We start from the raw sequence: 25,153 nt of genomic DNA on the forward strand, positions 1-25,153 counted from the left end.
CTCAAACAGTGCATCCACATAAGCAAAATGTGTTGTACATTAAATACCATATTATTATGATACTTCCGCTGGGTGTGTATTTACCTTGAGCCTGTAAGTTCCATTCTAATTGCCAAAGAACATGTGGTTATTACATTGTTTGAACAGGATCAGAACAGTTTTTGTATTCAACAGCACAGTGATATAATACTGATTCTGTCCTGGGTGGGAACAGTGGGAACAGTGGGAACACTGGTCCTTCTCTCTCATCATCACCACCTTTCTGTCTTTCTCTCTTGGGCTTGACTTCAGCCTCTTGTGCCTTCCCAAAGGAAAGTGTGTCTGAAGAAATCTCTTCATTTGAGTCTCAGTGAAGAAACACAACAACCCAGCTCATATATTTACATTGTAACAGTGCAGGGTAGATTCTGTCCGTCAATTCACTGATTGGCCTCATGTTATAAGAGTAGAGCGGCTCCTTTAAGAAAGTGCTTCATGTGTTTAAGAGAGTGAGTGGTGAAGAGAGAGAGAGAGAGAGAGAGAGAGAGAGAGAGAGAGAGAGAGAGAGAGAGATGTCACCGACTCCGGTCTGGAGGTCGAGCAGGAGACGTTAACACTACGTTACCTTGTATATTTACGAGAAGATGATCCACTCCACCTCCTACTCACTCACCCACCGCCCACATACACGCATTTTTAAATAATACCGAGGTCCGGACCTGCATGGAGCTGATTACTTTACTTCAGATGAAGGTATTTGTCTGGGTCATGCTCTCCTGAACAACTAGAGACATGTGAAGGGTCATAAGTTGTAGAGAGGAAGTATAATTAAAAAACAAGAAATGCACAGTTCTGGAGTATATTTACATGTTTACTTTCCACCACTAACAGTACTGCTTAAGAATATAACATTAATATATTATTATTATTTAACTTTTTAGTTCAGGTTTCCTCTAAGTTAATGCTTTATCATTACTACTGCAAAGACACCTGTTTTATCTATTGTTACCAGGGCCAGTTGTAAACGTGCCTGTTCGATTTGCCACGGCAACTAAAGGCCGACTGTGGGACTCAGTCCACAGAACCGTTGATGGGTCCCAGTCGCCTCTGCTGCAGAGCGCTGGTCGCCTGTTTATTCAAAGCTTATCAGCCTATTATTGAACGTATTGCGTTTCCAAATCACGGCAAATTCCACACTGCACTTCCTTGGGCCCTTAACAATGCACATGTCACGTGAGAAGCCGATAAGATGAACGCTTCTCGAGATATGAAAGTCACAGAACAACAGACTAAATTGATAGAGAGAGATTAGTGGAATTAGTCGATAGATGATAGATAGTATCCATCATATCTGTTCTTTATCAAAGGACCTGTTGTGACTCTTCTAATAATTCACTCTGTGTCTCTCTGCAGAAATGGCTGATGTTTTCAAAGGCCTGAGCTTCCTTGAGACCCTGAAAGAATCCATAGACAGCAATAAGTTATCAGATGTCAGGGACGCGGTGGAAGATCTCTTGATCAGTAGGATCAACTTGGCTGTGGTGGGAAACCGCGGTGATGGAAAAGACTCCTTCATCAACTCCCTCCGTGGCCTCGGACCTGGGGATGAGGGGGCTCCTGCTTCGACCCCGTGGCCTCAGAGGACGTGGCAGGCTACCCTGACCCTAAACACCCTGACCTTCACCTGTGGGACCTGGCTTAAGTAAGTCCCCCGTGACTTAAAGGGCTGCGGACTTGTGCAAACCCTTTTGATACGTTTTCTCATTGTTTGATGACGTTTTAAATAGAGACACTGTAAATACAATGTGAGCATAAATTCTCCAAATCAATATGTAGTACTGTAAACTGCTCTGTGCCTGTGAACAAGACTTCATCCCAAACAACGACAAAAAGAGGAAGTGGGAGGAAGTGCATCTGCGTGCAGATACTGTGAGAAGCTGCAAACGCTATCACTGTAGTCAGAACACCTACAAGAAGCTGTTTTCTGGCTTGCATGATAGGGTAAGCTCATTATTTTCTTGCATCCCCTTTCAAAGTTTGAAAACTTCCTTTTTCTGTAAAGTCTCATTCTCGGAGTGAGGCTGTGTGTGACAGACTGATACAAGTGGGTCCTCTGAGGTAAGAACAAGCTTCTATGGTTATTTATCTCCTCATGATGTTAATCTACTAGAGTAAAACATAGTGTTTCAGAAGTTTTGTTTACAGTATATACACTGATGACAAACTGTATTTTTTGTGGTTAAAACAAGATGATTTTTTTCTGAATAAAATTTGAATCCAGTTAACTTAATAATAATAATAATAATAATAATAATAATAATAATAATAATTTAAAACCCTTTTTCTTCCATTCAGATGAAATACTTTTTTCCAAATGAAAACTCAAACATCAGTTTCAGATGTCGTAGTTCCCTGAAGACTGAGATGAACCCAAAGAGCCAGATATGACTTTTTAAACAGTATATTTCAGACTAAAATCTTCAAAAATTAGAATTTAATAAAGACACTGTTATGTTTGCAGTCAACATATTTTGTATGTGTTCTGGGGTTTCTTTGATTAAATGTGATTTGAACAAGTAGCTAATGTCAAATAAAATTAAAAAAGAAAACAGAAAACAAACTATATTTTAGTTATTAAGAAATAAACTGAACTCTGGGATTAACAAAAACATGTGGCACAAATATTCAACTTGAAAATAATTTCATTTATTTTCCTTTAATAAATGACAAATTCTGCGTAGAGGTGAGGTGACTTTTGTGTTTTCAAACCACAAGTTCACAACCATCTTGATATGAGGAACAAAACAAAGACAACTCTAAATGTCAGTAAAAGAAATGAAGAGAGGAAGAAGGAAATTCTGAGACAAGCTGAAAAAGAACATTGATCACACATTTTACATTAAAAAGAAAAAGTTCTGTGATCTTATGATGTTTTTATCCACTTTTCAGTTTTTATTTGTTTCAGAAATCCAGTTGTAGTCCCACATGAGATGGAGGCTCAGACAGTCACGTGGTTGGTTTTTCTGGCCCTAATAAAACGTAAGGATTTTATTTCTCCACTTTGAAAACAATGTATTTTTTTTTATTAAAGATTAACTGACTTCTCCACTTGTGTTTTCACTGACAGATGTTTCTACAAGTCCCTTTAAACTAGAACCTGGTGAGCTGCCAGCTACTGATGGATCCTGCTTTGAAATTAATTGCCAAGTCACAGAAGATGTTGATGATCGTGATGCAAACTGGTTTTGGATGAAAGATAGACGATGGGTCGAAAGTGATAAAGACTTTACATCCACTGTCATTTACAGCACAAACACCTTGACACATCCGGTCAGTCCTGACTTTGCAAACAGAGTGAAATACATCGGTTCTTCATCTTCAAGTTGGAGGAATAGTTACTCTGCTGGCGAAGCCACTGTGCAGTATTTTGATCTGTGACCTGAGAAGAAGTGACAGCGGAAAGTATTCTTTGAAATTCGTAGGGGGGGACAGATGGTCATCTGAAGAAGTGACCCTCAACGTTGAAGGTATGTATAATAAAAATCTGAATATTAAAATACATTTCAGAATATACATAAAATTACAATTAGTGGACAAATGTGTCCTTCATGCCCCGAGCAACGCAATTTATTAATTAATAAGAAAACGTACATGAAAAATGAACATTTGAAAATACAGCAGTGATAAAAACGACAGAATCCATCTTTGAGATCATTTTAGTTGATGTGAATTTTGACTTTTTAGTTTGGTCCACTTCACTTTAGTCGATGGTGTAATGGCAGAATTTGCATTTGTGTAATGTGTATGTAGAAGAAAGTATGAACAAATGTTTTCTGTGACTTAACTACGGAAGTTGCAGAAGGAAGTGTTTATGGCCCCCACATGTGTGACTGAGCAATTGCTTCACTGCAGGGGTTTACTTAGTGTGTCTGATATAGATGGGTGAGGGGAACTCTGCATTGTATACAGGACTGGGGTCTTTTGATGTTGTAAATGAAGATAGAGGATCTCGGAGACAGATTGTCTCACACCAGAAGTCACACCAGGGGTCTGGGACGGAGATCTGAGACAGGAACTCTGCCCAACCTGGTCAGAGATCAAGAGGCTGAAGAATACCTTTTGCTCCTCGCAGGGAGGGGCTTCTGATTGTATAAGTGAAGTGATTCTCCTGTGCTCTGTGCTCATTCTATACACGTTACACTAGGTGGCTGTGTGGGGTGAGCCCACCTGCAGGTGTTAGAGTTGAACTTTCTGAGAGACAATGTTATGTGTGTATTATTATACAATAGAGTATCATTATTAAACAGAAATTGCCACCACAATGGTTTGAACTATTCTAGATCAGTTATGACTCTAGAGCAGTTTGGCTATAGCTTCACTCTACATAGTTTCCCAGTCAGGTCTGCTACAAAAATCATAAAAGAGTAAATAATCGAATAAAAACTAGACCTACGATAAATCAGTGAATGAAGTAAGATAAAAGTATGTTTTCAGCTCCTGACTCAGTCTGCTGTCTGTCCTCGTTCAGGCTGTTTCAGATCCTCAGGGCTCTTGTTTCAAAAGCTTTGTCCCCCAACTTTGTCTTAGTACAATAAATCGTATCAGCTGGACTGATGAAGAGGAGTTTAGGAGCTTCAGGAGAGGAGCTCCCTTTACCACTGATTGTTGGATTTTTTGCTCTGCAGAACTTTTACATTTACAATAAACCTATGTCACACAGACTAGAGGGAAGAAAAACAATAAAATCATAATGTGCCTTCTTTAAAAAAAATTCTGCTTCCTCTCTACAGACCCGCTCACTGAACCTATACTGTCTATGAGGTCTGAGGTCACAGAAGGTCAGACCATCACCGTCAACTGCACTGTTGAAAGTTTCCCACCGTCAACTATCACCTTGGCGAGGACCTACCCATATCCTCAGTCTTTCATAATCACAGAAAATAAACTTAATTCACGACCCATCAACTCTCTCTCCCACACGTTTACTGTGACTTCAGCCAACGCTGGCTTGTACGTCTGCCGTGCCCAGAACAGTGAGGTATCAAAGGACAGCAAGAAGAAGTGGTTGGTGGTGAAATGTGAGTGTTTCAGCTGCGGCTTTTTTTTTCAACCAATCACATCAAACCAAATCTTCCTTTAAAAAATCTATCTATGAAAAAGTAGCTTTTCTCATGTACTTTTCTATTAACTATTACTTCTGACAGTTGAAACAATAGCACCTGAGAAATGAATGACCTAAAGTAAATGTGTCTATTTGATTAAGAACTGTAGAGCTTAGAAAATATCAATAAACTACCAGACCCTATATGAAGTAATTTAATCTATAAATTATTAATAATAATGATCCAGTAATGTTACGTGGTGCCACTCTGCCACTTAATGAATACTCCTGCTAAACTACTGTGCTGCTTATTTAAATTATGAATTCAGGGCCTGTACTTGTAATGGAGTATTTTTGTACTGCGATATTTCTACTTTTACTTAAATCTCTGTAATTCTTTCACCAGAGTAAAGTATCATTCTGTTGATATGAAGCCTTGTGACTTTGAGTTGTAAGTGTTCTTGTGATATAATTCAACACCACAATAGTATAAATTGTGTTGAAATGCAATGTATTGTTTTCACAGGTTTGCATGTTATTGTGCTCCCTTTGATAAATTAGTCCACTACCTACAAATTAACCATGAATTCAACCCTGATGAAATAAAAAAACATATATTATGCAGGATCATTCTATATTATAAAGACCATTATATTGGACAGTGGTTAAATCTGACAGTTCTCTGTTTTCTATATTTTTGGTCACTGCAGACAGTCCCAACAATGTGACAGTTCAAGCCAATCCTGGTCTTGATGTGAAGGAAAATGTGTTGTTGACCCTGAAGGAAGAAAAACAATAAAATCATAATGTTCCTTCTTTAAAGAAGATTCTGCTTCCTCTCTACAGACCCGCCCACTGAACCTTTACTGTTTATGAGGTCTGAGGTCACAGAAGGTCAGACCATCACCGTCAACTGCACTGTTGAAAGTTTCCCACAGTCAACTCTCACCTTGATGAGGATCAACACAAATCATCAGTCTTTAAAAATCACAGAAAATAATCTTTATTCACGACCCATCAACTCTCTCTACCACAAGATTAATGTGACTTCAGCCGACGCTGGCTGGTACTTCTGCCGTGCCCAGAACAGTGAGGGCTCAAAGGACAGCAAGCAGAATGAGTTGGTGGTGAAATGTGAGTGTTTCAGCTGCGGCTTTTTTTTTCAACCAAACACATCAAACCAAAACTTCCTTTAAAGAAACTATCGATGCAGAAGTAAATTTTTCTCATGTATTTTTTCAGTGGTGCAGTTATAAGTTTTCTTATCGTATAATTTGTGGTGTAATTTTGTAATTCAATGAATTCTTTTCACAGGTTTGCATGTTATTGTGCTCCCTAGTCCACTATCTCCAAACTTACCTGCACAATTATTTAAATAGCACTTCTCAAAACAATGTTACAAAGTGTTTCCCAAATAACAAAAATCACATCAAAATATGAATAATGTAAAAAAATATTATTACAAATGTGATGGAAATTCATCTTGAGATTTGAAATAATGAGATTCTCAGACTGGAGTTGCCTTTGAGTCTTTTTAATAGGAAGCTCTGCAGAGGTTACACAACAAGCACGGGTGCTCAAAGTGGAACTGCCCCAAAGTTCACAAAAGCCAGTACTTATACAAAGAGGTGTTTCATAAAACATAATATGAAAAAAAGACATGAAATCATCATCTGTGTCCATCTGCTGTGTCCGTCCGCTGTAGCAGTTGGAAGAAAACATCAGAGAATAAGGGCATACACCCTGTTTGTCAAGGTCACAGCAGTGAGACACAATAAGGGTTCCATCCTGTCAGGTAGACAGTATCACAGCAGTGAGACACCTGGTCAGTGGAATTTTCCATTACACAAATCTGTCATAAAAGAATAAATAAAAGAATAAAAACTAGAACTACGTGAAATCAGAGAATGAAGTAAGATAAAAGTATTAGTTTTAGTTTTAAGCTAGTCAGGCTGTTTCAGAGCCTCAGGGTTCTTGTTTCAAAAGCTTTGTCCCCAAACTTTGTCTTAGTACAATAAATCGTAGCAGCTGAACTGATGAAGAGGAGTTTACGAGCTTCAGGAGAGGAGCTCCCTTTACCACTGATTGTTGGATTTTTTGCTCTGCAGAACTTTTACATTTACAAAAAAACTATGTAACACAGACTAGAGGGAAGAGAAACAATAAAATCATAATGTGCCTTCTTTAAAGAAGATTCTGCTTCCTCTCTACAGATCCGCCCACTGAACCTATACTGTCTATGAGGTCTGAGGTCACAGAAGGTCAGACCATCACCGTCACCTGCACTGTTGAAAGTTTCCCACAGTCAACTCTCACCTTGATGAGGATCAACACAAATCCTCAGTCTTTAAAAATCACTGAAAATAATCTTTATTCACGACCCATCAACTCTCTCTACCACAAGATTAATGTGACTTCAGCCGACGCTGGCTGGTACGTCTGCCGTGCCCAGAACAGTGAGGGCTCAAAGGACAGCAAGCAGAAGAAGTTGGTGGTGAAATGTGAGTGTTTCAGCTGCGGCTTTTTTTTTCAACCAAACACATCAAACCAAAACTTCCTTTAAAGAAACTATCGATGCAGAAGTAAATTTTTCTCATGTATTTTTTCAGTGGTGCAGTTATAAGTTTTCTTATCGTATAATTTGTGGTGTAATTTTGTAATTCAATGAATTCTTTTCACAGGTTTGCATGTTATTGTGCTCCCTAGTCCACTATCTCCAAACTTACCTGCACAATTATTTAAATAGCACTTCTCAAAACAATGTTACAAAGTGTTTCCCAAATAACAAAAATCACATCAAAATATGAATAATGTAAAAAAATATTATTACAAATGTGATGGAAATTCATCTTGAGATTTGAAATAATGAGATTCTCAGACTGGAGTTGCCTTTGAGTCTTTTTAATAGGAAGCTCTGCAGAGGTTACACAACAAGCACGGGTGCTCAAAGTGGAACCGCCCCAAAGTTCACAAAAGCCAGTACTTATACAAAGAGGTGTTTCATAAAACATAATATGAAAAAAAGACATGAAATCATCATCTGTGTCCATCTGCTGTGTCCGTCCGCTGTAGCAGTTGGAAGAAAACATCAGAGAATAAGGGCATACACCCTGTTTGTCAAGGTCACAGCAGTGAGACACAATAAGGGTTCCATCCTGTCAGGTAGACAGTATCACAGCAGTGAGACACCTGGTCAGTGGAATTTTCCATTACACAAATCTGTCATAAAAGAATAAATAAAAGAATAAAAACTAGAACTACGTGAAATCAGAGAATGAAGTAAGATAAAAGTATTAGTTTTAGTTTTAAGCTAGTCAGGCTGTTTCAGAGCCTCAGGGTTCTTGTTTCAAAAGCTTTGTCCCCCAACTTTGTCTTAGTACAATAAATCGTAGCAGCTGAACTGATGAAGAGGAGTTTACGAGCTTCAGGAGAGGAGCTCCCTTTACCACTGATTGTTGGATTTTTTGCTCTGCAGAACTTTTACATTTACAAAAAAACTATGTAACACAGACTAGAGGGAAGAAAAACAATAAAATCATAATGTTCCTTCTTTAAAGAAGATTCTGCTTCCTCTCTACAGATCCGCCCACTGAACCTATACTGTCTATGAGTTCTGAGGTCACAGAAGGTCAAACCATCACCGTCAGCTGCACTGTTGAAAGTTTCCCACAGTCAAATCTCACCTTGATGAGGATCAACACAAATCCTCAGTCTTTAAAAATCACTGAAAATAATCTTTATTCACGACCCATCAACTCTCTCTACCACAAGATTAATGTGACTTCAGCCGACGCTGGCTTGTACGTCTGCCGTGCCCAGAACAGTGAGGGCTCAAAGGACAGCAAGCAGAAGAAGTTGGTGGTGAAATGTGAGTGTTTCAGCTGCGGCTTTTTTTTTTTAAACCAATCACATCAAACCAAAACTTCCTTTAAAGAAACTATTGATGCAGAAGTAAATTCTTCTTATGTATTTTTTCAGTGGTCCTGTTTTTTTAATTAATTATTACTTCTGACAGTTGAAACAATAGCACCTGAGAAATTATTGACCTAAATAACTTAAATCACTGTAATTCTTCCACCAGAGTAAAGTATAATTCTATTAAATTGAAGCCTAGTGACTTTAAGCAGTTATAAGTTTTCTTATAGTATAATTTGTGGTGTAATTGTGTAATGCAATGAATTCTTTTCACAGGTTTGCATGTTATTGTGCTCCCTAGTCCACTTTCTCCAAACTTACCTTAAAAATTATTTAAATAGCACTTCCCAAAACAACGTTACAAAGTGCTTCCCAAATAACAAAAATCACATAAAAATATGAATAATGTAAAAAAATATTATTACAAATGTGATGGAAATTCATCTTGAGATTTGAAATAATGAGATTCTCAGACTGGAGTTGCCTTTGAGTCTTTTTAATAGTAAGCTCTGCAGAGGTTACACAACAAGCACGGGTGCTCAAAGTGGAACTGCCCCAAAGTTCACAAAAGCCAGTACTTATACAAAGAGGCGTTTCATAAAACATAATATGAAAAAAAGACATGAAATCATCATCTGTGTCCATCTGCTGTGTCCGTCCGCTGTAGCAGTTGGAAGAAAACATCAGAGAATAAGGGCATACACCCTGTTTGTCAAGGTCACAGCAGTGAGACACAATAAGGGTTCCATCCTGTCAGGTAGACAGTATCACAGCAGTGAGACACCTGGTCAGTGGAATTTTCCATTACACAAATCTGTCATAAAAGAATAAATAAAAGAATAAAAACTAGAACTACGTCAAATCAGAGAATGAAGTAAGATAAAAGTATTAGTTTTAGTTTTAAGCTAGTCAGGGTGTTTCAGAGCCTCAGGGTTCTTGTTTCTAAAGCTCTGTTCCCCAACTTGTCTTAGTACAAAAGATTTGTATATTATTTAACTACATTTCAAGTTGTTTATACTTCAAAATCTATTTCAGTAAATTCAACAAATCATTCAAAATAACGTTTAGCAAACCTGATAAAAATATTGAAGTTAAAAAAGGAACAGTAACCTAAAATCAGTGGCTGTAGTTTGTTTCAAAGAGAAATTGCTGAGAAAAAAATGTAAAGTTTCACCAGGTGAATCTAAAGCCAGTCTGTTTTATCCTCCCATTTAAAGTTTCACATTCTTCTCAGTCTGGCTTTAAAGAGCAGCAATAATGTCACTTCATTTGTTGTGTTATTCATGTTTGATCTTTGATGATGTTCAGAAAATGACGTTGTCTTTTCTCCTGAATTTCCCGGCTAGTTGCTCCAAAACACACAAACATCACGAAGTCGTCAGAGAAGCAGGAGCTTGACGGGAGGAGCTCCGTGATGCTGAGCTGCATCAGTCACAGCTTTCCCCCAGTCCAACACTACTCATGGTACAGGAAGAGTCAGGGCGAGGAAAAGGATGAAATTGTGTCCGAGCATCAAAACCACACAGTGTACTCAAACCAGTCAGGAGTCTACTACTGCGTCGCAGAAAATGAAGTAGACCAAAGTTTGTCTGATCCCGTCCGTCTGTTTGAACGTGAGTGAATTTCAAGGTCTTATAACTGTGTGTTTTATTGCTCAGGAGACATGTGGGAGGTTTATATCAGACTAGTTTTCTGGTTGTCCGTCCATACGTCCTATGTCCTACGTCCTTCACACAAACACACAAGTAGAATCAAGGAGTAACTGATTTGATTTTGGTAGCCAAGGGTCAAAGGTCAAGCTCTATCTGATGCTCCCTCTTTTAACCACAGGAAACTATCTGCACATCCTGAAGTTCCTCGTTCCTGCTCTATTTGTCCTGATGATTATCATTTTAACCATCGTAGTTTTAAGGTGAATGAATAAGAAGTGCATTTGATCAAATAAATACATTTCAGAGATGGTCTGGCATGTGTAACCACATCATGTCCCTCTATGTTTTCAGATACAGGAGGAAGAAATCTATTCAACAAGGAACAACAACCACCGAATCCCCTTCTGGTTTTTCGGTAATGACACATTTGTTTAATCCATTCTACTTCTTTATTGAAAACATCTGGACAGAAGTGACTCACCTTGTGTGTGTGTGTGTGTGTGTGTGTGTGTGTGTGTGTGTGTGTGTGTGTGTGTGTGTGTGTGTGTGTGTGTGTGTGTGTGTGTGTGTGTGTGTGTGTGTGTATGTGTGTGTGTGTTTCAGTATTAGTCTGGCTCTACAGGCAGATGTGTCTTTTACTGTTCAAGCTGTTGCTTTTCCCTCCTTGTACTTCCATATCCTGCCCTCACTGTTTGCCCTGTCAGTAGCTGTCTATCAGTGCACTTATATCTCAGTATACTGGGGCCAGTAATTAAAAGACAACCTGTACAGCATCCATTTTAGAGCATGAGTGAAGCGATTCAGTTGCTGCTTGATAATCACTGATGTTTTCTGTCTGCTCAGGCTGCCTCTGCACAAAACCCCACAAGACATCAAGCTGGAAACACCGAGGACGATTCTGTCAACTACACTTCTCTGCACTTTAAGAATAAGATAAAGTGAGAATTTAATCTTTGTGTTACAATACCAGAACAACAAAGGTGTTATTGATCAGCACACGTCATGTTGATATTTGTTTTTCAAGGAAGAAGCAAAGAAAGGTGGAAGAAGACCCTGTGTATGCGAAGGTGTCCAAGCCAACGCGAGTTAGAAAGGTCAGGAACTGTGACCTCTCATTTCGTTATATCAGTCTCTATGTTTTCCTATTCGTTGAATTTATTCCAGAAATTCTCACACAAATAATCTATAAACTACCTCCGCTCTCATCCTAGAATGAACCAGAGAGCCTGCAGGACTATGAAAACATTAGTAATGCAACTGCACGTGCACCAACATCTCCAAATCTATTTGACAACCACACCAGTGAAGGTGAAGTGGAGCTCCACTATTCACAGGTGAGATTCACAGCGACGCCCCGACGTTAGACGACCAACAGAGACTCCAGCAGCTCACACGAAGATGAGAGTTAATACTCTGACGTTAGGATTTGACCCGAGATGTTCTCGTCCTGCTTTTTACAGCTACCTCGGGCCTGAGGAAGTTTATATTCACAATAAGTCATCACAGAGAGTCTGAAGAGTTCATTGTACAGTCTTTGAACAGTCTTTGTATTCAACAGCACAGCGATATAATACTGATTCTGTCCTGGGTGGGAATATAAATATTCTATAATATAAATATTTGAAACTGTTAATTAAAGGTTTTGGGGAAAACAGTGAACATAGCAAAATGTGAGGGATAAACAGTTAAAATCCTTATTTTGCAACTTAAAATGTAAATAATGTGTAAAATGATTGTATTAATAACTTTTTATATAATCTATATATATAAATGACATGCAGTTAGACAAGAAATGCTGAGAATCACTGCTGAATGTTTTTTTTGTGCTTTCCAGTGTTGTGAACTTAATCCAAACCCACACACCTGAAATGTAAATATCCTGTAGCTCAAAATAAAATGAAATATGTTGGAACAAATGATGAACTTTAAAGTTTATTGACATTATTGTTGGATTTGTGAACATGTCACAGCGCGAAAGGGTTTCTGAAGAATGCATGTACACACAAAACACATTGCATCATGAAATGGACATTATCTTGTGATGCATTTCTATTAACGGACCATGTAAACCTTAGATTTACTTGAGTTAAGTAATAAGTAAAATAAAATCAAGTATATGACTATATCCTGAACTTAAACTCTTGAGTATCCAAAGTAAAAGTACAAATTCTGAGACATTAGGATATTATTAGATACGTTATTACATTTTCATACAGGTGCATCAATGAGTAAGTATTTTAGTTGCCATGGAGCCAGGCCCGTAGCCGGAGGGCAGTATCCCCCGATCTAAATATGCACATTTTAAGATGTTTGGAGCAGCTATTGGTTAACAGCAGCTTCAAAACCATGTCAGTGGACAATAGCATAGATGACTTACCATTGTGTTTGAGTTTGCATCATTTTGTATTTAAACTATAGAAACGTGTCTCAAACAGTGCATCCACATAAGCAAAATGTGTTATACATTAAATACCATATTATTATGATACCTCCGCTAGGTGTGTATTTACCTTGAGCCTGTAAGTTCCATTCTAATTGCCAAAGAACATGTGGTTATTACATTGTTTGAACAGGATCAGAACAGTCTTTGTATTCAACAGCACAGTGATATAATACTGATTCTGTCCTGGGTGGGAACAGTGGGAACACTGGTCCTTCTCTCTCATCATCACCACCTTTCTGTCTTTCTCTCTTGGGCTTGACTTCAGCCTCTTGTGCCTTCCCAAAGGAAAGTGTGTCTGAAGAAATCTCTTCATTTGAGTCTCAGTGAAGAAACACAACAACCCAGCTCATATATTTACATTGTAACAGTGCAGGGTAGATTCTGTCCGTCAATTCACTGATTGGCCTCGTGTTATAAGAGTAGAGCGGCTCCTTTAAGAAAGTGCTTCATGTGTTTAAGAGAGTGAGTGGTGAAGCGAGAGAGAGAGAGAGAGAGAGAGATGGATGGATGGACGGACGGACAGTTATTTCTCTACTGCTGCAAAAAGTGAAGGGTGTGAACCCTGAAGCGAGAAGCGTCTTCAGCCCGGGAGGAGAACAGACATCTCCCCTGTACGTCACCGACTCCGGTCTGGAGGTCGAGCAGGAGACGTTAACACTACGTTACCTTGTATATTCACGAGAAGATGATCCACTCCACCGCCTACTCACTCACCCACCGCCCACATACACGCATTTTTTAATAATACCGAGGTCCGGACCTGCATGGAGCTGATTACTTTACTTCAGATGAAGGTATTTGTCTGGGTCGTGCTCTCCTGAATAACTAAAGACATGTGAAGGGTCATAAGTTGTAGAGAGGAAGTGTAATTAAAAAACAAGAAATGCACAGTTCTGGAGTATATTTACATGTTTACTTTCCACCACTAACAGTACTACTTAAGAATATAACATTAAGTTAATGCTTTATCATTACTACTGCAAAGACACCTGTTTTATCTATTGTTACCAGGGCCAGTTGTAAACGTGCCTGTTTGATTTGCCACGGAAACTAAAGGCCGACTGTGGGACTCAGTCCACAGAACCGTTGATGGGTCCCAGTCGCCTCTGCTGCAGAGCGCTGGTCGCCTGTTTATTCAAAGCTTATCAGCCTATTATTGAACGTATTGCGTGTCCAAATCACGCAAAGTTCCACACTGCACTTCCTTGGGCCCTTAACAATGCACATGTCACGTGTGAAGCCGATAAGATGAACGCTTCTCGAGATATGAAAGTCACAGAACAACAGACTAAATAGATAGAGAGAGATTAGTGGAATTAGTCGATAGATGATAGATAGTATCCATCATATCTGTTCTTTATCAAAGGACCTGTTGTGACTCTTCTAATAATTCACTCTGTGTCTCTCTGCAGAAATGGCTGATGTTTTCAAAGGCCTGAGCTTCCTTGAGACCCTGAAAGAATCCATAGACAGCAATAAGTTATCAGATGTCAGGGACGCGGTGGAAGATCTCTTGATCAGTAGGATCAACTTGGCTGTGGTGGGAAACCGTGGTGATGGAAAAGACTCCTTCATCAACTCCCTCCGTGGCCTCGGACCTGGGGATGAGGGGGTGCTCCGGCTGAGACCCTGTGGCCTCAGAGGACGTGGCAGGCTACCCTGACCCTAAACACCCTGACGCTCGGCTGTGGGACCTGCCGCCTGTGCCCGACACCTCCCCATTCGAACCTGAGGGATACATGGAGAGAGACAAACGATGTACTGGGTTCTCTTTGCTTCGGTGGGAGATCCAGAGAAGAGCCTGGAAGACAAGAGGAAAGCCAGTCTGGAAACACTGAGGTCGCAGGGTGTGATGCAGCCTAAAGTCTACGTGGTCAGACCCTCCACCCTGGAGAAGTCTGACTTCCTGGTCTGTTGGACGACTTGGGCAAAGACCTTCCAGAGATCCGAGCCCAAGCCCTTCTCTTGGCTCTCCCACACTCACCTCAGCCCTGGTCACCCAGAAAAAGGAGGCCTTCAAAGCTCTGGTATGGGCCGCTGCATCGCTATCTGGTGGGATGTCTGCCATTCCCGTCCCCCTGGTGGCTTCTATGGTGGACTCGAGTGTAGCGGTGCGGATCCTGACGAAAGCACAGTTATCTCTGTGCCTGGATGACAAATCAGTCGAGCGACTGGCCCGACAGCGAGGCGTGGAACCCCCGAGACTTAAAGGGCTGCGGACTTGTGCGCTGTCAGGGGAGGTTACCAAAGGGGAAGTGAAGCGGCGGCTGGCGGCGGCAGAACAGGACTTGGCCACGGTGTCGTCAAAGCTGGTGGAGATGGCCATGCCCAGACACGCCCGTTATGCCAGCTGCTCCTTCACCGCCATGCTGCAAGCTCTGAACGGCGCCATTGATGAGATGGCGGCCGATGCTGTGAAGATCGTGGCTGCAGCTCTCGGGAGGAGAGTGAAATGCTTTTCTCTTTGTGCGATGTTTCCTGTTCACGTGTTGTTCACCTGCACTTTTATGTTTATTCAACTCTTCACAAACCCTTTTGATACGTTTTCACATTGTTAGATGACGTTTTAAAGAGACACACTGTAAATACTATGTGAGCATAAATTCTCCAAATCAATATGTGGTACTGAAAACTGCTCTGTGCCTGTGAACAAGACTTCACAAAAGAGGAAGGGGAGGAAGTGCATCTGCGTGCAGATACTGTGAGAAGCTGTGAACGCTATCACTGTAGTCACAACATCTACAAGAAGCTGTTTTCTGGCTTGCATGATAGTATGCACTTTTTTGCACCCCCTTTCAAAGTGTGGAAACTTCCTTTTTCTGTAAAGTCTCATTCTCGGAATGAGGCTGTGTGTGACAGACTGATACAAGTGGGTCCTCTGAGGTAAGAACAAGCTTCTATGGTTATTTATCTAACTATTATAATAAAATATAGTGCTTCAGAAGTTTTGTTCACAGTATATACACTGATTACAAACTGTATTTTTGTGGATAAAACAATATGATTTTTTTCTTAATAAAATTTGATTCCAGATCACTTAATAATAATAATAATAATTTAAAAGTATTTCATCCATTCAGATGAAATACTTTTTCCAAATGAAAACTCAAACATCGGTTTCAGATGTCGTAGTTCCCTGAAGACTGAGATGAACCCAAAGAGCCAGATATGACTTTTTAAACAGTATATTTCAGATTAAAGGTTCAAAAATTTTAATTTAAAAAAGACACTGTTATGTTTGCAGTCAACATATTTTATATGTGTTCTGGGGTTTCTTTGAATAAAAGTGATTTGAACAAGTAGCTAATGTCAAATAAAATTAAAAAAGAAAACAGAAAACAAACTATAATTTAGTTATTAAAGGGAAAAAGAAACTGACCTCTGAGATTAACAAAAACATGTGGCCCAAATATTCCAGTTTAAAATAATTTCATTTATTTTCCTTTAATAAATGACAAATTCTGCGTAGAGGTGACTTTGTGTTTTCAAACCACAAGTTCACAACCATCTTGAAATGAGGAACAAAACAAAGACAACTCTAACTGTCAGTAAAAGAAATGAAGAGAGGAAGAAGGAAATTCTGAGACAAGCTGCAAATAACATGTTTTACAGTAAAAAGAAAAAGTTCTGTGATCTAATGATGTTTTATCCACTTTTCAGTTTTTATTTGTTTCAGAAATCCAGTTGTAGTCCCACATGAGATGGAGGCTCAGACAGTCACGTGGTTGGTTTTTCTGGCCCTAATAAAACGTAAGGATTTTATTTCTCCACTTTGAAAACAATGTATTTTTTTTTATTAAAGATTAACTGACTTCTCCACTTGTGTTTTCACTGACAGATGTTTCTACAAGTCCCTTTAAACTAGAACCTGGTGGGCTGCCAGCTACTGAGGGATCCTGCTTTGAAATTAATTGCCAAGTCACAGAAGATGTTGATGATCGTGATGCAAACTGGTTTTGGATGAAAGATAGACGATGGGTCGAAAGTGATAAAGACTTTACATCCACTGTCATTTACAGCACAAACACCTTGACACATCCGGTCAGTCCTGACTTTGCAAACAGAGTGAAATACATCGGTTCTTCATCTTCAAGTTGGAGGAATAGTTACTCTGCTGAGCCGAAGCCACTGTGCAGTATTTTGATCTGTGACCTGAGAAGAAGTGACAGCGGAAAGTATTCTTTGAAATTCGTAGGGGGGGACAGATGGTCATCTGAAGAAGTGACCCTCAACGTTGAAGGTATGTATAATAAAAATCTGAATATTAAAATACATTTCAGAATATACATAAAATTACAATTATGGGAAAATGTGTCCTTCATGCCCCGAGCAACGAACATTTGAACAAACACCAGTGATAAAAACTACAGAATCCATCTTTGAGATCATTTTAGTTGATGTGTATTTTGACTTTTAGTTTGGTCCATGTCCCATTCACTAAAATTCACGAGGTGAGATTTATACCGCAGTCAGGCAGCAGGTGGCGATCTAGACACTTTGGCTTCACTTTTAGTCGATGGTTGAACTATTCTAGATCAGTTATGACTCTAGAGCAGTTTGGCTATAGCTTCACTCTACATAGTTTCCCAGTCAAGTCGGCTTCACCTTTAAAAATCAATGCTTCTTTTATAATAACATCTTCTCAGTGACACTGTACAATAAGACTTTAGCTGTTGTGTAGACACATCATCACATTTCTCTTGCTTTCATATTCTCAGTAAACCGATGCCCGCTCACTTTTGAGGGACCAGCTGTCGTGGTGGAGTCCGACGAGGTCACACTCACATGCTCCACTTCAAGTTCATGTCCTTCAAACCCTCACATTCAAGATGTGACTCAGATCGACCGGACACAGGTCACAGGCTTTCATCAAGTTAAGGAAAGAACCACCTTCAGCTTTAGAGCCAGCAGGGAGGATGATGGGAGGGTGTTTTCATGCCAAACACAGAACAACATGGACAAATATTTGATCCGGAATATTACAGTCACTGTTAAATGTAAGTTGATGAATTCATTTTATTGATGTTCTATCTTTTAGGTAATACATCCTGCTGATATATTATTATTATGGTTATTTCTCTCTGGATGTCGGCCCTGTGATACGCTGGCGAACTCACAAAGCCAGAGTCAGCTGGGGATTGGATCCATCCCTCAAATGTCCACCAGTGTCACCAGGCTGCTCTGGATAAATCCACATCAGCTTGTGGCGTGTCTGTGATTTTCACTCATTTTACCTCTTTCACATTCATGTATTGATTTAATTTGAATTCTGAACAAAAATCTTCTGCATAGTATTCACAATATTACATTCTTAGTGGACCGTCACTCACATAGCAAGTGTCTTGGTCCAGATTTGTCCTGGGCCAGGAGAAGACCAGAAGTGCGGATCATTGCCTGAAGTGGCCCACATCCGTGTGCTATCTGGGTTGTGAATTAACCTGAAAGAATCTTCTGTTTCAGATTCACCTGTTGTTGAGATAAAGGTCATTTCACTTGGGTCCTTTTTCCAGATAAGCCGAGGGACACGAGCATTTCTGTCAGTGGCTCTTCTGATAACCAAGTGAAAGTTGGTCGTTCTCTCACGTTAACCTGTGACACCGATGCCAATCCTGCCCCGACGACTTACCTCAGCTGCGACTTTAGATTTCATCCAAACACATCAAACCAAAACTTTCCTTTAAAAAAACTATCGATGCAAAAGTGAATTTTTCTCATGTCTTTTTCAGTGGTCCAGTTTTTAAAAATAATTATTACTTCTGACAGTTGAACCAATAGCACCTGAGAAATTATTGACCTAAAGTACTTCAATCTCTGTAATTCTTCCACCAGAGTAAAGTATAATTCTATTAAATTGAAGCCTTGTGACTTTAAGCAGTTGTAAGTTTTCTTATTGTATAATTTCTTGTGTAATTGTGTAATGCAATGTATTGTTTTCACAGGTTTGCATGTTATTGTGCTCCCTAGTCCACTGTCTCCAAACTTACCTTGATTTACACCTGATGAAATAAAAACATATATTATGCAGGATCATTCTATATTATAAAGACCATTATATTGACAGTGGTTAAATCTGACAGTTCTCTGTTTTCTATATTTTTGTTACTGCAGACAGTCCCAAACATGTGACAGTTCAAGCCAATCCTGGTCTTGATGTGAAGGAAAATGTGTCGTTGACACTGAGCTGTACTGTTGAGTCCAACCCACCAGTGAGCTCTGTCACCTGGAGGAAGACGACTGATGGGAGAGAGGAAATCGTCCAACAGACTCAGACTCAGACCTTCAGGGTGAATTCAGCCAGTCCCTCTGACAGTGGACTGTACAGCTGTGAAGCCACCAATGACATTGGAAGAGGAAAGTCACAGCCAGCTGAGGTTAAAGTCAGATGTGAGTAGAATGATGCACTTGTGATGGTGAATGGATAAACAAGGAGGATATATTCTACATTACTGCGTCTAAAGTAAATACTGATCAGACGTGCTGGTTCTAAAAAGAAGAAAACATTACTCCACAATGTCAAAAACTCCACAGGGTTCTTTTAACTATGGTGTAAATTAATTCATTCATTAAACTTATCCAACATTTCTTTGAACTGAAAACGTCTATTTCAACATGACTAAAGTGGCCTGTTGTCATAACTTGATTTATTTAAATATCACTTCTCAAATCAACGTTACAAAGTGCTTCCCAAATAACAAAAAAAGTAAAAACACATCAAAATATGAATATAAATTTAAAAACAAATTACAAATCTGTCATGAAAGAATAAATAAAAGAATAAAAAGTAGACTTACGTAAAATCAGTGAATGAAGTAAGATAAAAGTTTGTTTTCAGCTCCTGACTCAGTCTGCTGTCTGTCCTCGTTCAGGCTGTTTCAGAGCCTCAGGGCTCTTGTTTCAAAAGCTTTGTCCCCCAACTTTGTCCTCATGTATTGGTTGAATTTGAATTCTGAACTAAAATCTTCTGCATAGTTTTCACAATACTACATTCTTAGTGGACCGTCACTCACATAGCAAGTGTCTTGGTCCAGATTTGTCCTGGGCCACGAGAAGACCAGAAGTGCCAGATCATTGCCTGAAGTGGCCCACATCCGTATGCTATCTGGGTTGTGAATTAACCTGAAAGAATCTTCTGTTTCAGATTCACCTGTTGTTGAGATAAAGGTCATTTCACTTGGGTCCTTTTTCCAGATAAGCTGAGGAAGACGAGCATTTCTGTCAGTGGCTCTTCTGATAACCAAGTGAAAGTTGGTGGTTCTCTCACGTTAACATGTGACACCGATGCCAATCCTGCCCCGACGACTTTCTTCAGCTGCCACTTTAGATTTCATCCAAACACATCAAACCAAAACTTTCCTTTAAAAAAACTATCGATGCAAAAGTGAATTTTCTCATGTCTTTTTCAGTGGTCAGTATTTCAAAATTAATTATTACTTCTGACAGTTGAAACAATAGCACCTGAGAAATTAATGACCTAAAGTACTTAAATCTCTGTAATTCTTCCACCAGAGTATTATTATTTATTAAATTGAAGCCTTGTGACTTTAAGCAGTTATAAGTTTTCTTCTAGTATAATTTGTGATGTAATTGTGTAATGCAATGAATTCTTTTCACAGGTTTGCATGTTATTGTGCTCCCTAGTCCACTATCTCCAAACTTACCTTAAAAATTATTTAAATAGCACTTCTCAAAACAATGTTACAAAGTGTTTCCCAAATAACAAAAATCACATCAAAATATGAATAATGAAAAAATTCTTCTTACAAATGTGATGGAAATTCATCTTGAGATTTGAAATAATGAGATTCTCAGACTGGAGTTGCCTTTGAGTCTTTTTAATAGTAAGCTCTGCAGAGGTTACACAACAAGCACGGGTGCTCAAAGTGGAACTGCCCCAAAGTTCACAAAAGCCAGTACTTATACAAAGAGGCGTTTCATAAAACATAGTATGAAAAAAAGACATGAAATCATCATCTGTGTCCATCTGCTGTGTCCGTCCGCTGTAGCAGTTGGAAGAAAACATCAGAGAATAAGGGCATACACCCTGTTTGTCAAGGTCACAGCAGTGAGACACAATAAGGGTTCCATCCTGTCAGGTAGACAGTATCACAGCAGTGAGACACCTGGTCAGTGGAATTTTCCATTACACAAATCTGTCATAAAAGAATAAATAAAAGAATAAAAACTAGAACTACGTGAAATCAGAGAATGAAGTAAGATAAAAGTATTAGTTTTAGTTTTAAGCTAGTTAAGGGTTTCAGAGCCTCAGGGTTCTTGTTTCTAAAGCTCTGTTCCCCAACTTTGTCTTAGTACAAAAGATTTGTATATTATTTAATTACATTTCAGGTTGTTTATACTTCAAAATCTCAATTCAGCAAATTCAACAAATCATTCAAAATAACGTTTAGCAAACCTGATAAAAAACATTGAAGTTAAAAAGGAACAGTAACCTAAAATCAGTGGCTGTAGTTTGTTTCAAAGAGAAAAATTGAAAGTTTCACCAGGTGAATCTAAAGCCAGTCTGTTTTATCCTCCCATTTAAAGTTTCACATTCTTCTCAGTCTGGCTTTAAAGAGCAGCAATAATGTCACTTCATTTGTTTTATTCATGTTTGATCTTTGATGATGTTCAGAAATGAGTCTTTTCTTCTCCTGAATTTCCGGCTAGTTTCTCCAAAACACACAAACATCATGAAGTCGTCAGAGAAGCAGGAGCTTGACGGGAGGAGCTCCGTGATGCTGAGCTGCATCAGTCACAGCTTTCCCCCAGTCCAACTCTACTCATGGTACAGGAAGAGTCAGGCGAGGAAAGGGATAAGCTTGTGTCCGAGCATCAAAACACACAGTGTACTCAAACCAGCCAGGAGTCTACTACTGCGGTAGCAAATGAAGTAGACCAAAGTTTGTCTGATCCCGTCCATCTGTTTGAACGTGAGTGAATTTCAAGGCCTTAAAACTGTGTGTTTTATTGCTCAGGAGACATGTGGGAGGTTTATATCAGACTAGTTTTCTGGTTGTCCGTCCGTAGTCCTGTGAACGTGACATCTCAGAAGGTCTTGAGGGAATTTCTTTAAACTTAAAATTAAAATGTTCAGTTTGATTCAGGGTTGAAATGATAAGAATTTGGTGGTCAAAGGGCAAGGTTTTGTCCTCAAAGATGTGAAGTGATTAGATATCAGTGGTCAAAGGTCACAGTGGCCTTATCAGAATCTTGGTTGGCGGAGGTAAACAACTGCAGTACAGTATTTCTAGTTCAGTCTAAAATAAATCTCTGCACATGGAATAAAGTTGAAACTAATTCTACATGTTCACAACTCAGTGTCGATATTGTCAGCGTGCGCAAAATGGCAAACGTGAACCCAAAAGCACGACACTAGAGCAGTTTTAGGAATAGCAAGAGTTCTGGTTTAATGGATGATCAGGGGTCGAAAGCCAGGCAGACAGTCAGAGAAAGCAAACCAATCCGATAGGGAGCAGGCAAAACAGGAATCCAGGGTCCAGAAGGCAGGTCAGAGCGGAGATCAGGCAGAACAATGAATCAAGGGATAACGCTGGAAAGCTAGGAAAAACACACAAAACGATCTGGCAGAGAACAGAGGAGCTGGCATATATACTGGGTGACTAATGTGTGATGGAAAGCAGGTGAGTCAGGGGTGGGGCAGGTAATGGGATCTGTGGGACGAGGTGATGCAGAGCAGGGGAGTGGCTGAATTCTGAAATGACATGAGAATTACTACATGCAAAAATAAGATAAGACAATGAAAATGTTAAGAGCTGACTGAAGTTGTGACAGATATGATGCTCTCTCTCTTTTGACCACAGGAAACTATCTGGACATCCTGAAGTTCCGCGTTCCTGCTGTACTTCTCCTGATGATTATCAGTGTAATTGTCGTAAATTTAAGGTGAATGAATAAGAAGTGCAATTGATCAAATTCAATAAATACATTTCAGAGATGGTCTGGCATGTTTTACCACATCATGTCCCTCTATGTTTTCAGATACTGGAGGAAATCTGTTCAACAAGGAACAACAAACACCGAATCTCCTCCTGGTTTTTCGGTAATGACACATTTGTTTAATCCATTCTACTTTCTTATTGAAAACATCTGGACAGAAGTGACTCATCTTGTGTGTGTGTGTGTGTGTGTGTGTGTGTGTGTGTGTGTGTGTGTGTGTGTGTGTGTGTGTGTGTGTGTTTGGGTGTTTACTGCACTTTGAATCTGCCCCAGGTGAGTCCCAGGTTGAGACAACAATTTAAACAAGAAAACAATAAGTTAAAACAATCATATATGGAGACTTTAGTAAAACTCAAGAAGATTTATATTTAAAAGAGTTTAATTCAAAGTGTCTGGTCACGGTGGCAGTACCTTGTCTTAACACAATAGATTTGTAAATTATTAAACTACCAGTTGTTGAAAGTTCAAAATCTATTTCTAATTGACTATTTGTATGTTGTAACTCGTAGGAAACAGTGATTAAGGAGAGTATAGGTATAAGATTCAGGATATTTAAGCCTCTGATCATCACTTCTGACCTGTTACAACTGTAAAACTACTAATTCTTCAAAATACTCTAAATTATGTCATAATTTCAATAATATGTAATCAAATATGTTTTAATGGTGATATTACAAAGCCTCCAAAGTCCCAGAATGTTTTATTTGTTTTATTTTGAGTACACACGATGCAAGGATCTGAAACAAGACAACAACATGTTCACATTAGATTTAAAAATTGTAAATAAATAATCTGTCAGGATATCTACAACCCCTCAAATTGACCATGTAGAGCTACTGCCTTCCATCTTCTATCATCAGTATTAGTCTGGCTCTACAGGCAGATGTGTCTCTTACTGTTCAAGCTGTTGCTTTTCCCTCCTTGTACTTCCATATCCTGCCCTCACTGTTTGCCCTGTCAGTAGCTGTCTATCAGTGCACTTATATCTCAGTATACTGGGGCCAGTAATTAAAAGACAACCTGTACAGCAGAGGTCACTAACAGGCGGACCGCGGTCCGGGTCCGGACCCAGAAGCCGTCCCGTACGGATCCGGACCTACAGCCAAAACAGAAGGTTATGATTTAAAACCTGACGGGGCGCTTCTATTTGTAACCGGCGCAGCTTTTCTAGTCTTTACGGTAGTCGTTTAGCGGATGAGGAAACGCACAGACCAATTGCATGCGAGTTAAGCCATCCCACGTGATACTACTCAGCCAATCAAGTCTGTGCATTCCAGGCGGTAAACATTGCGACTCTACAGTGCAGACAGATGAGAGTTAGAGGCAAGTTACACATGAAAAGACGGTAGAAAGAAAAAGAAAGATAGAGATACAGGTAGAGAAAACAAAGGGAGAGATACAGAGGAGTGAGACGGAGAAAGGGAGAGAAACAGGAGTGAGACGGAGAAAGTGGAGAAACAGGAGTGAGACGGAGAAAGTGGAGAAACAGGAGTGAGACGGAGAAAGTGGAGAAACAGGAGTGAGGCGGAGAAAGGGAGAGAAACAGGAGTGAGACGGAGAAAGTGGAGAAACAGGAGTGAGACGGAGAAAGTGGAGAAACAGGAGTGAGACGGAGAAAGGGAGAGAAACGTAAAATTAAATATTATCTGTAAAATTGGTTGAGACTTTTGAGTCAAGATGTGAAACAGAAAAAGGGAAATTCAAGCTTTTGCTCCCTTTATTTTATTTTTCTGAAGTTAAGCCCTTTATTTGAACATGTACAATTTTCACATTTTATTTATTTTCTCTTATTTTGAAATGCAGCCCTACTTTTATTTAGTTAATGAGAGAACATTATACATATCTGCAATCATACATATATGTTCAGTTCTATGTTACGTGACAATAAATATTGTCAAAAGTTTTTGAATCGTACTGAATTCATTTGATTTGACAGTCAGGTATTTAGTACATGCAGATGTTGATACAACTACTAGGCTACTTAAATATATATCACACTAAATAGTTAGACATTATGATCTTCCGGACCTTTGCTTCAAGAAATTTTCTCTAACTGGACCTCTTTAAATTTTAGTTGAATACCCCTGCTGTACAGCATCTGCTTTAGAG

At 39.3% G+C, this 25,153-nt stretch overlaps 1 protein-coding gene, 1 long non-coding RNA gene and 1 pseudogene across 9 annotated transcripts in view; all 3 read left to right on the forward strand.

The window, feature by feature from the left end:
* LOC118104051 (B-cell receptor CD22) overlaps positions 1-12,566 on the forward strand; it is a 50,348-nt gene extending 37,782 nt beyond the window's left edge. For all 8 annotated transcript variants that reach the window (XM_047340749.1, XM_047340751.1, XM_047340755.1 and 5 more), the window contains 8 exons: positions 4,770-5,057; positions 5,927-6,214; positions 7,294-7,581; positions 8,661-8,948; positions 10,342-10,608; positions 10,826-10,907; positions 10,999-11,062; positions 11,859-12,566. In XM_047340749.1, coding sequence (XP_047196705.1) covers positions 4,770-5,057; positions 5,927-6,214; positions 7,294-7,581; positions 8,661-8,948; positions 10,342-10,608; positions 10,826-10,907; positions 10,999-11,062; positions 11,859-12,011 — 1,718 coding nt within the window. In that variant the 3' untranslated portion in view covers positions 12,012-12,566. The remainder of the gene's footprint in view (positions 1-4,769; positions 5,058-5,926; positions 6,215-7,293; positions 7,582-8,660; positions 8,949-10,341; positions 10,609-10,825; positions 10,908-10,998; positions 11,063-11,858) is intronic.
* Positions 12,567-14,496: 1,930 nt separating this feature from the next.
* On the forward strand, positions 14,497-20,472 carry LOC124852274 (annotated as a pseudogene).
* Positions 20,473-21,974: 1,502 nt separating this feature from the next.
* On the forward strand, positions 21,975-23,130 carry LOC124852255. Its single transcript, XR_007032880.1, has 3 exons — positions 21,975-22,017; positions 22,909-22,990; positions 23,087-23,130. It is a non-coding gene; the product is annotated as an uncharacterized LOC124852255 (long non-coding RNA).
* The last annotated feature ends 2,023 nt before the right edge of the window (positions 23,131-25,153 follow it).

The sequence above is a fragment of the Hippoglossus stenolepis genome, chromosome 8 (assembly GCF_022539355.2).
Source record: "Hippoglossus stenolepis isolate QCI-W04-F060 chromosome 8, HSTE1.2, whole genome shotgun sequence".
Lineage (NCBI taxonomy): Eukaryota > Metazoa > Chordata > Actinopteri > Pleuronectiformes > Pleuronectidae > Hippoglossus > Hippoglossus stenolepis.